The sequence below is a fragment of the Coturnix japonica genome, chromosome 7 (assembly GCF_054131305.1).
Source record: "Coturnix japonica strain WE chromosome 7, WE-NBRP24, whole genome shotgun sequence".
Taxonomy (NCBI): Eukaryota; Metazoa; Chordata; class Aves; order Galliformes; family Phasianidae; genus Coturnix; species Coturnix japonica.
The window spans coordinates 28,982,464-28,994,914 of NC_140669.1; the positions used below are offsets into that span (position 1 = coordinate 28,982,464).

General features: G+C 36.8%; 1 protein-coding gene across 1 annotated transcript in view; it reads right to left on the bottom strand.

The window, feature by feature from the left end:
• The window catches only part of COL5A2 (collagen type V alpha 2 chain), a 104,718-nt gene that overhangs the window by 22,463 nt on the left and 69,804 nt on the right, over positions 1-12,451 (bottom strand). Inside the window, exons 15-28 of the mRNA XM_015867838.3 lie at positions 11,907-11,951; positions 10,690-10,743; positions 9,973-10,017; positions 7,031-7,084; positions 5,281-5,379; positions 4,780-4,824; positions 4,594-4,692; positions 4,261-4,314; positions 3,054-3,161; positions 2,396-2,449; positions 1,648-1,746; positions 1,076-1,129; positions 221-319; positions 58-111 (exon numbers count right to left, since the gene is read on the bottom strand). Of these exons, the coding sequence (XP_015723324.2) occupies positions 58-111; positions 221-319; positions 1,076-1,129; positions 1,648-1,746; positions 2,396-2,449; positions 3,054-3,161; positions 4,261-4,314; positions 4,594-4,692; positions 4,780-4,824; positions 5,281-5,379; positions 7,031-7,084; positions 9,973-10,017; positions 10,690-10,743; positions 11,907-11,951 (963 nt within the window). The remainder of the gene's footprint in view (positions 1-57; positions 112-220; positions 320-1,075; positions 1,130-1,647; positions 1,747-2,395; positions 2,450-3,053; positions 3,162-4,260; positions 4,315-4,593; positions 4,693-4,779; positions 4,825-5,280; positions 5,380-7,030; positions 7,085-9,972; positions 10,018-10,689; positions 10,744-11,906; positions 11,952-12,451) is intronic.

Consider the following 12,451-nt stretch of genomic DNA (forward strand, 5'->3'; position numbering starts at 1 on the left):
CTTAACAGAAATGCATACTTTCTGTAATCACTGAAAAACGGTAACAGTCACACTCACTCTTTGTCCTGGAACACCTGCATTTCCTGCTTCTCCGGGTTTACCAGGATCACCCTAATTCACAGGAGGAGAAACGATTAGTTTTACATATTGTTTTCAGCCATTAACATTTGCACAAATGTTTGAAATTAAGCAAATCTTGGGTACCAAGTGTCATACTCACACTACTACCCTTTGGCCCAGAAATGCCCATGCTGCCTGGCTGACCTCTGATTCCTATGGAACCCGCAGGACCAGGACGTCCATCTTCTCCAGGGCCACCCTACCAGAAAAAACATTTTCTGCATTAAATTCAAACAATTAATTATTTATGTGAGCCTATTAACCTCTAGAAAATGACTAACAGCACTACTATTACAAAACAGCTCTAATTGAATTTGAGAACAACCTTTAAGTGACAAGATATTCACATCTAATTCTTCAGCTAAATAATTGTCCTAAACGAAATTAAAATACAGGGTACAAATTGTGTCGTAGATCAGTAACTGAACCCACACTGTTACCTAAGTGTCATAGAGGAAAAAGTTCATCAACTAAGTGCTTTCCAACATAATACTGAACATCCTACCTAAAAAAGGCTGTTGGTGCTGGAATTTTTCACTTCAAAACTAGTGAATATAACAAGAAGTAAGGATACACAGTTATCTTATACTGTTTAAGTAAATAGAATAATACTAGCCTTGTTTTGTGCTACAGTTATCAAAGTGTATCTAAGACAGAGCTACAGTCAGACAGCTGGAGCTAAATAAATATCATGTTTATTAACATCAAGCCATTATGTATAAGCAATTAATTGATCCCAAACAAGAGGCACTTAGAAAACACTGCAGCAGCAGCTAAACTGACTATAAGATTATTAATTGTACTACATATCTCAACTTAGCAACCCAAGATTAACACTTAAAAGAGAAGGCAAAGTTCCAGAAATCAAGAAAAATGGGATTAACAGAAGTAATTTCAGTGAGGTGGGATCTCCAAACAACTGTGGCATCAGCTGAAATGACCAACTGCTGCTTACCAAGGGGCCAAGTTTTCCTTCAGGGCCTTGAACGCCTGGGTTTCCAGTTAAACCCTAAAAATGGGAATAATAATGGTATTAGATTGTGCATACAATTCTATCACAAAATAAGTAAAACACAAGGAAAATGTAAACAAACCCAGAATATATGCTGTTACTACCATGATGAAAAACACCAAAACATTTTGCACACAGTTTTCTTCTTTGTATCCGAAGTCCTCATCCTTATCTTTAAAGTACTTAACACCTTCATCCCTCACCGTTTTCGATCTTCCTTTTCCTATTCCCCCTTTTTGTTACTTTTACACCTCTCAAACTTCCAACAGGGTCACATCCTTTAGTTGCACTAGCCAGTCTACAAATCAAGTGTCTTCCTCTTTGAAAGACAAATGCAACTTGCACCTTCCAACATAAGCAGAAAAAAGAAAAAGACAGGTATTCTGGCCTTAAGCTTTTAAGTTGTCCCACTGACATAGGTCCATCCTTTAACAACTACCCAGTTTCATTAAGTGCATGCTCACATTTTGAAAACATTAGTCCTGGTTTATAGTGTACTGCTATTAGTTACTTACCCTTGCACCTGGGAGTCCAGGCTCACCAGGACGCCCAGGATCTCCCTGACCTCCCTTAGGACCAGAAGAACCTGCTGGACCACGCTCTCCTTGGGCACCCTGTAGAGATATCAATAAGCTATTAGTTAGGACATAGAACAGTCACAGTGAGAAAGGTAAATAAAATGCCTAACTTCAATTTAGGACGTATTTTTGGTGAGCAGAAAGTTGCATCTTCCATAACGCAAACTCATGCGAGGACATTATAATTCCTGTACTTCTACCAAAAAGTCAGGTATTGAGAGAAACACTAGAAAAGTATTTAGTGAGACACTACTCTGCAAGAGTTCTAACACTTCAGAAAGCCAAACACAGATTAGCTGATCTGTTCAAGAGACAAGAATATGAAGAAACACCACAAAAAAAAAAACAAACAAAAAAACCACACAATTTTTCAAGCAGTCCCACATTATAGAATTATTTCTGTAACAGTACAGTAATATAAACAGGTCAGTTTCTCTTATGAGCTTGAGGGACCATTAACTCAGGCACATAAAATGAAAGCTGAACATCATCACAGGAATTCGAAGTGTTTTCTCCCCATAAAATTTTAGTCTGAAAGACTTCTAACCTCTTTTTAACATTTTCCAATTCCTTTTCACTCTACTTGTCATTTTAATTACCTGCTCATTTGCCCGGAAGAGTGTATTTTGAATTGAACCCTTTCTCTCTATATAGATGCATTTAGAAAAACACTTATTTCACTTACCTTTGGTCCAGGCAAGCCATCAGAACCTGGAAAACCACGGTTCCCAGGAGCACCCTGGGAAAAGTCACAGACACTGGATTACTGCCTGAATACATTACTGCAAATAAGGTATCTGACTTCTACTTTGGCAATTCAATTTATTTCCTTGCTATTTTCTTCAACAGTATAAATTTGGGATTTTCTCATTCACTTGGGGACATGAAAATACCACTGTTTTATTCATGCACACTGAACAGCATGATTCAATGAAGGATGACCATTTGTACAGAGCTTAAGTACTGAATCTGAGATTACTTCATTGTATTTCCAACATTTGTTACCATGTTATTCTGTGCACTGAATCTATGAATTACAATATCCACAGCAGAAGCATCACCAATTTCTTTCCCCATAAGACAATAATCGGACCCTAATTTTAGATCCTGAGCTTCAAAGCGTAACTTTCACACAGATTACAGTCTATCACAGAAGACAGCACCCTGAATTCACTAATCTGGTACAGAACCAAGTGGTATACCAATATTTGATGCTGTTAGGAAAATCAAGTCCAATCACACCCACAATCTAAGCGTAAGAAAATACACGGTTAGGTCACGCTGAGATATCTTGTGAGAGAAATACTGGATAGTTGAAAACATTGTTTTTCTGGATTGCTTACCCTCTCTCCAACAGGACCTGGTGGACCGACAGACCCTGGATCACCTCGAGGGCCTCTTTTTCCTTCTTCACCCATGGGGCCAATGGGACCCTGGGCACCTTGTGGGCCCTATCGGAAGTTAAAATTTTGTAAAAATTTCTTTCTAAGCTTACCAATTATCAAGCATATTGAAACAGACAATCTTTATAATATCAAAACCTTTTTCTAAATAAAGGAGGAAAGAAAATATGGCTAGGATCTGAATCAGTTAAAAAATAGAATAATCAAAATAAAACATTTCAGAACCAGCTTTTCTCTTTTTCTTCATTTATAAACAAAGATCTCAGTAAGAGGGGCAATACGAGTGAACTCCAACTATCATTTGGCCCTATGGTAGTTATTAAAAAGACCTGTTTGTTCAGACACAGTACTACGTAATTGTACTCATCACAATCATCAACTGAACAAGCAACAAAGAACTAAAACTCAATGACAATCTCAAAGACATTCTGAAAGAAATGAAAAGCCAGTCAATAGTAAGGAAACCGTGATTTCATCTGCATGATTTTGTCAGTTTTTATGCAATCATCTAAACTATTGAAAGACTGAAGATAAATGAGCCTAACAGACCCCAATTGTGTAGAATCACTTTTTTTCCCCAAAAATTCAAACAGATGAAGAATGAAATTAGCCACATTTCCAGAGAATACTTATGAAATATTAGCTGTAGGATAAGCAGCTATTCATGCCATACAATTATATACACATTTCTATTATTTTAATATTTATATCTACTATGCACACCTGGATAGGATGTATTAAAAGTATAGTTTTAAAACTATTTTGTTCTTATGATTAGCACACAGATCTGAGTGATTTTAAATGTCTAGAAACACATGAGATCCATTTCTCTTGAAATGAAGAAATTGGAATAAAGTCACTTTGAGCACTATAGAAACCCGAGTAAATGTACTAATTGGTCCCTGAGCAATTTCAGGTTTATAAAGCCTACACAGGATAGGTGATTCATCATATCAAAGGAACTGTTTTGCTATTCATTCTGAAGATTTTCTAACTTTCATTGTGGCTGGTCTTCCATAATAGAAATTACTTGACAAACAAAAGTAATAATGAAAAATAACATCAGAAATGTCATAAAATTTTAAAGCCCATTCAAAGCACACATATAACCTTTGTGATTCTTCTTACACATCATATGGAGACTTACTGGTTCACCTTTGGGTCCTGCTTCTCCCTTGAAACCTGGAACACCAGGGTCTCCCTGAAAACAAGCACACAATTAGTACATATGAAGTTAAAACTGCATAAGTAATTCATTCATTCTGTATTAAGGTACTAAATAGAAACAGACACGCTTTTCATATCTCCAAGAAAACAATAAAATTATGTCAGACTCATAGAAGACTTACGAGATCTCATTCTCAGCATACTCATCACCATACTGCTCATTTCAAGACATCTCACTGCTAACCAGCGTTTTTGTTTCATAGAGTAACACATTTGATAGATACCATAATTTTTACAGAAAATACGTCATTACCGGCTGCCCTCGAATACCAGGTGGGCCTGTACTGCCTTGGGGTCCTGGGGAACCAGGTGGACCTAATAAGCCAGGGGGGCCCCCAGTGCCTGGAGATCCCTACAAACAGAAATGACAGCAAGGAAAAATTAAAATACTAATAAATCCACTAACACAGCTACTTCAACAGCTGATACGTTTACTTACAGTTGGGCCCTTGGCACCTTGAGAGCCATCTGTCCCTTCTGTACCCTAGAAATAAATTCCAATCATTAAATTAATTTTATTGAGGAGGACATTGATAACAAAAGCAGAAGATAGCTATTTGATACACTTTAGCATAGCAGACAACAAAGGCTATTAAATATATACACAAACCTAAGATCTACTTGCAAATGCAAACGTGAGTAACAAAGGGTACAAGTAATGATCTTAAAGACTGAAAATCACATTAAGCATATCAAGTATCCATAGGATTGTGACCACATCATACTGCACAACTTCCAGTTTTCTAAGTTGTTTTAATTAAATAAAATGTAGTTTTGAAAAAACAAGCAAAAACAGAAAATAGATGAATGATACCTTTCTTTTTCTGGGAAAAAGCACTTTGAACAAAACTCACTGTCAACCAAGTAGGATGTTAAAATACCCAATAAACAGGCAACATGCACATACTGAGCAGAGAGGAATTCAAAGTAAAATGCTTACAGGAAGACCTTGCGATCCAGCTGGGCCTTGGGGACCCGTTTCACCTCTTTGTCCTTGGGGGCCTTCAGGACCTCGAGGACCTGTTGGACCTGCTTCTCCCTAAGATTTCCACAGAAGAAAACTGGAGATTATCTTCTGCTAAGAAGTAACAATTGCAACTAACACTAGAGTAATACTGAATGCTCACAAGAGAAAAACAATTCAGATCTTGATATACCTAATTATCCTTAAAATATACATTAACTTACCTAATCCGACTTCTACGCGTATACAGACATTAAAACTACAAAAAAAAAATTATCCCTTAATGCTCATAAGAAAACTTTACACAGAGGAGGATTGATGCATCCTGTGGCCCAAATCAGATCAAATATTTTAAAGACATATCTCTGTTGAAAACCCTTGTCCATACCTGTAATTTAACAGCTTTACTTTGCTTTGTTAGCAGATAAAGATTGAGATTTAACAATAACAAAACACTTGGTTGGCTTTCCTGCACAGCACAGAAGGACTTGCTGTTGCAGCACTACTGAGTATATTAAACACAATATCTTTAAAGAGAGATACAGATGATACAAAGATAGATGTAATACACTGATAGTCACACACCATCATGCTGGTCAGAGTAGAACAGAACAAACATTATTAGACTTTGTAAAGCCCTATAACAGTGGAACAGACTCTCCAACAATATTATTCCTCCTGGGATCTACTTAGAATTCTATTTTAATAAGGGAAATATGCCTTTTGGAATTGATGTCCATTAGTTTCAGAACACATAATATTAAGTCAACATCTTCGACATATGGTCTGATTATCTTTTGTAAGTCCATAGCAGCTATTCCAATTTAACCTGATGATCAAGCTTGAAGGTAAGCCTGCTTTTTCACAGTGTCTTCATTGATTCTTCACATAAAAGTTTCCCCAAATACTTACTTTGATTTTTAGTACAGTTTAGACATGCACTAAGAAGCAAAGTAATTTAATTATACATTATCTTAATACTCCTATTGAGACTCCTTTCCAAAAAACTGTTCCATGAGTGTTGTCAGCTTCACAACAACACAAAACATCTGCTGAACTTGGCTGCCTGGCAAACTGAAGAAAAACTTCTTTACAATACATTTTTCATGTCATGTTTAAGGACTGGAAGGGAACACTGGGAAGGAGCTGGGTGGGGAGCAAGCGAAAGTAGTATGAAGAGGTTGAAAAACAGAAGAAGAAAATCCCACAGAGAAATCACTGCAGATCGTACAAGTTTTCCTCACCAGCCCAATCACAAAGAACCACAAAAGCCTGAAAACATCATTTGCCTTACTGTGGTGAGTTGCGGCAAATCTCTGTTGGGATTTCAGGTATTTTCTTTACATGTCTTTGTCAACTCAGTAAGTATTACTGGCCAAAACTGGCCACTGGAAGATGCTGCTTCCACGCTCACCTGAACTAATTACTACAATTCACCCTGCAGAGTACAGCTTGTTTTTCTCTGAATACACTGGACAAGATTTTGGGTTACAGGATAAAAGTATCTTGTTATCACTCCTTATTGAAAACACAAAGCAAATAATGATAAAAATCAAAAATGTAGAAATTGCTATTGCCTTATTTTGTTTCTAACTTCTTTCTCAAGGCCTAGACTAAGATTGATGTCACAGTCACCCTTAGGGAGGTGTACACAGGTCAGTATGAAAAACTCTAAGACGAACTCCTCTTGTTAAACATGATACAAGGAAATTGAACTTATTCTTACCTTCATACCAGGAGCACCTGGAAATCCTGGAGAACCAGTTATGCCAAGGGGACCCTATAAAAGATGAACATACAAAGCTATAATCCCACTCTTCAGAAAGACTAGTATCTAATCACTGGGTAAATATGATTCTAGGATTAAGTACAGCTTTAAACATAACACATTTATTAAAAAGAAAAATAAATTTTATTTTTCTGAGTGATATATGCATTCTTTGAAATAACGGTGTGGCACTTTAAAATGTATTTAATGAATTATAAGCCACCTTACAGCTCTTGATTCGGTTACTCATGTGCAAATCACAATGTGTGCAGTTCATTATTACTATCATAATTTTTCAGTTTTTGTTTGTAATAAAGCCTTACCTCCTCTTTCTACACTCACGTTACTACAGTATAGCAAGGAAAAGATAATAGTTAGGCAATCACAACAAACAAACAGTTTGTTCCTTGATAAGATACTTGAGGAGAATATGTGAATATGACAAGCAAAATTATAATTAGAAAGATAGTTAAAAAAAGAGAAAGGCTGTGCAGTTCCACATTCCTATTTTCTACACTTCTCTCTCATGGAAATTTTCAAATTCACAACCAAATTCTTGCTAAAGTTACAATGCAAACTTCGTATCAGGCTTTTCAAGTTATAAAAAGACACACAGTAGGAACAGCTTATTGTTTAGATAGTTGTCCTGGAACAAGCAAATATTTCTGGAAAAGGAAGAGAAGTAAAAGCTGGATTATGGCACACCATGAAATGAATTTCTGTGCAGAGGTGCATCTTCAGCTCCAAAAAGCAGTATACTTCCTTCTAAATAGTTTTATACCTCAAGACAGTCACTGTGATACATAAGGATGTCTGACAGCTCGAGCAGACAGATTATTATGTGGCTACACTATTTCTAGATCTAGAATCGAATTCTGGATGCACTGTAATACAGTGCATTGGCTCACCCTTACAAGGCTCCTCTGTTTGGGCATGGATGCAAAAGCCAGACTTGTCTTACATGACAGACAGTCAAAAATCACAGCAAAGCAAACTTCAAGCCTATGTACTTTAGTACACGTGCATATTATGGTGCAAAACTTGTTCAACAGAAAGACTTCCAACGAAGGACCCTGCAGTAAAATTTATTAATGGTTCCCACTTCCACAACACCTCCTGTGCTGAACATGACATTCAACAGAAGACCACTTCTACTGTATTATAACCGCCTGAGTGGTGACACACAGTGGTTATACATACTCACTACAATGCTGGGGTTCCAGATGATCCCTCTTTCTTTTCCTGATTTATTTTAGTTTTTCATAAACTGATGCACATTGTGAAAAAATGTTCTATGTAATGAAATTTTGCTGACCAACTTAAGAACAATTTGTCCCAGAGAGTATTACTTACAGACATTTCTGCCATGACCTCGCGCTGGATTTCTATAGAGTTACGTAATATCTCCCAAGTATAATTTTAAAAACCTATGTCCCAGTTAGCTGGATCACAAATACACACACGCCAAATATCTTTTACATCTTTTTGATTTCAAAAATTCCAGAATTAGGGTAGGCCACTGTACTGACTCAAATAACAATGCTTTTCATTAACTCTTCCCCCAGTTAGAAACATGTGCACTAAGAATCACTATCTCCCTTGTGAGTATGCATGTAAATTTGCCTAAAGTGTGTGCCAACCAATTGTTGTGTCCAGTGTAACTGAACTCACATTTTACACCAAAAAAGAGTTTTATTCTTCAAGCAGAATTTCATAGTTTGGGAACAAGCTTTGTTTAACCTTGACATTTTTATTTCAGTGTTATTTTGAAGTTTCTTCTATTACGTTATCCTCCTCCCTGATACACTAACTGCATTTTGAAGTTGTTAGACAGTACTCATCTTCAAGCTCCTATATTACAGTTATTATTTAACGAATTTTGTTATAAAATTGCTTGGTCATTGAGACAACACGTGTAAATAAATGTTTCTCAAGCTCATATCACTCTGAGACTATGGAAGCCTTTACTTAAAGAAATTAATTGTGGGCAGATATGCTTGGGGATCAGTTGGGTTTTAGTTGAATATCGAAAAGCAGTAAAGAATCACATTGGCTGTATTTTAAGGGTAGAAGCTGGCCTAGCACAAATACTATGAAATCATCTTAAAACTCAATTTGCAAAAGCAGCACATAATTTACAGTATGTGTGTAAATAAATCCTCAGGCTTCCTTATACCTTCGCTCCTGTGACTTGACTCAAATGTATCTAGCAAATGCACTGAGATTGGATTGTAGGGCTCAAATTACTGTCCTTCAATATGCTAACACCCACAGTACGCACTGTCACAATCAGCTGCAATTCTGTTGCAATTGTGTGAGACATCTGGCCACTGTGCATACCAAGCTTATTCAGTGAGGAACTTCTCATCAGCTTGGAGACATTCATACACATGCTGCTGGTTCTGCAGTTCAGTGTGTGACTGTTAATAATTAAAAGACAGGCTTCTATGTTTTGCGACAGAGCAATTGCAAGTATCAATTTCTGCTATCAGTGAGGATTTCCGCTTGCTGGGTAAAATGGCATTTGTCAACTTTGCATATAGAGGAAGAATATAAGCAATTATAAACTGTTTTACATTATATATTATATAAGGTGATAATCACCCTATAACATGGATCTCACTTTAAACAAAAAAAAAAACCAACAAAACATCTGTCCAAGGAAAATGCTATCCTAGTCCCCTGCAAATTAAAACCTTTATAATTAAGTAAAATACTCTGCACCATTTTCAGAAAACAGCAGTAAAGCCAAGATCAGATGCTTCCTGGTCCAGTGTGAGAATCAGGAATCAATTATGGCGCCAACAATGGCCAGCAGTTGTTTGTGTTTCTCTCGATGATGTCCAAAGTTAAGTGGTAAAAATGAGATGAATAAAATCATGATTAAGAAAGCAACTTACCATTGGCCCTGGCTTCCCAGGCATGCCATGCTGACCACGTCCACCCTAGATATTAAAATGGATGAGACAAAAAGTCTGTAAGAACTCCTTTTGTTGTTGTTGCTTTGGTTTTGTTTATCGTTACCATTTGTGATACCAACCACACAGACTACAGTGCTCAAATAAATGCTGGATTACAGACCCATCCAAACACCGATGTATAAAACTTCAGGAAGATATCATGCTTCCTTCATAGAAATAGAATTCTCTTTCTAAAATTTGGAAAGTGTCACTGTACATTGCAGTAACTTCAACAAAGCAACAGAAGGAAACTGCTACTCAAATTTCATTTCACATATAGGCAAATCCCTATTTTTGTTTTCAAGTTCAGCATTTTCTGTTGAAAATAGCCTTGCAACAGAATTTTCACAGAAACAAAGGAGAAATTAACGAATCCCAGAAAAAAAAACAGGATTATGAGGATATTTGTCCTGATGAAAAGTTCTAGCATGAGATATCACAATGCTAGCATACAGATGGCATTTTCCTCTTAAAACAGATTTGAAATACACATTAAAAATCTCTCTCTACAAAACTCCACTGAGGCTGTAACTTGAAGCTACAGCACAACTCACCCCTGAAGTGACTTGCAGTCACATACAAGCCTCCAGGCTCACAGCTTTAAATTTAAATTAAAACATAATAGGAATTACAAGGAGTCAAACCAAGTCTACTTACAGGGGCACCCTGTGGTCCAATTCGACCTCTTTCTCCTGGCATTCCTCTAGGTCCCTTGAAGAAGAGCAAGAAACACAATGCTCAAGTACAGAACAACAAGAAGCGAAGAATGTGGTTTACTTAACTTTTTTCCTCATAGCAGAGGAGACCTTTCTTTTTTCCCCCCCACCATCCATTTTTTTACTCTTACTTTTTCTTCAATAGTTCTTGACTTTTCCTTTGTTTCAAATTCCCTTCGCATTATACTGCTTTTTAGGAATTGTCTGTTCAGTCTTGTTTATATGTTTTTAATTAGATCATGATAAGCTTCGCTGAAACTTCAAGGACAAAAAGGACAGCTGATTTAAACTATCATCATAGAAAACAAGCTTCTTTATTGGTTAGTTTTCTTCCTACGGGTGTATTTTATATTGTTCAATGACAGGAAATTAATAGAATCTTACACCGATCCTTGCAGCTTCACAGGCTTGCCCACAGCAGAAATTCAACAGACTGTAATTTCTCTTTTCCTGCTCCAACAGTATTTCTAGTTCTAAAAGCATTAGAATGAATTCTGTACATTCTTACCAGGGTCAATAATGAAATCTCATTTACTGCGGTTCATTCACAAACAAGGATCCCCTTCAGGGATATTAAATTCTGCATGACACATGGTAATGCGTTTTGCAGAGATGGCATTACCTGATATCATGCATGTGCTTTATGTCTGCAAGCACTGCTGAAAGTGAATTTTTGACATGTTGTACTGCATTCAGTTTTCATAAACACATCTGAAGGAAAGCTATGCTGAGAAAAAGCTTCTCCACTTCAATACCACAAGGGCTTATCCTCACCATAATGTCCAAAATCCACTCTCCATGTTTTTCATACATAGTACATGTGCGATCTAAATTACTCCATCTAAGATCAACCTAATTCAAACGAAGCATTAACATGGCAAAAGCATACTTCAGTTACCCCAAATGTTTAAACTTCTTTGAGTAGGCAAATAATTACAAAATCTACATGAAAATTTGTGTTAAATCTATCATAACTACTTGTAGGTCCATTAATTGTCAAGCAAAATATCTCAAAGGGTACCAACACTACTTTTAGTACAGTAGAAAACAAAGCATGAGCTAAGAACAAAGATAAACTTCAAGGCATCACGTACAGATTTCAAAACCATGAAATTCCTACATATACCACTGATCAGTACTAGTACACATAATACTCACTAGAGGACCTGTTGCACCCATGGCACCTGTTGGTCCAGATTCTCCCTAGAAAAGGAAATGAGATAGAACAGTAAGAAGACACATGTTGAAGGAAAATAGAATTACATAACCCAACCCCTTCATCTGCACCTACATAAGGCTTAAGAAGATAACATGAACAGTCACCAGGGTGCATCACACATGCACCAAAGGCATAATTTCACCCTGACGCTAGGTTTACAGTGGTTGACCAGGAGAAAAAAGCAACACAAAACAACAGCCAGCAGGATTTACAGGCAATAAATTGTTCTATTCTCCTCCTATCTGTCAGCCCATACCAACTATTGTGCTGTTACTACCAAGTCCAATGTTTCTGCTGTTCTCGTCTCCACGTCGTTAGACTTAGCCAAGATACCTCATCTTAGAGAAACTCTCTTGAGCTCTATTTTCACATTTATATACACACTTTTGGAAAATACTCATCATTCACTGCATTTGTAATCTGAAGGAATATGTCTATTCCACCAGTGATTATCACCTTCAGCAAGCCAAAAAAGTTTTAGCAT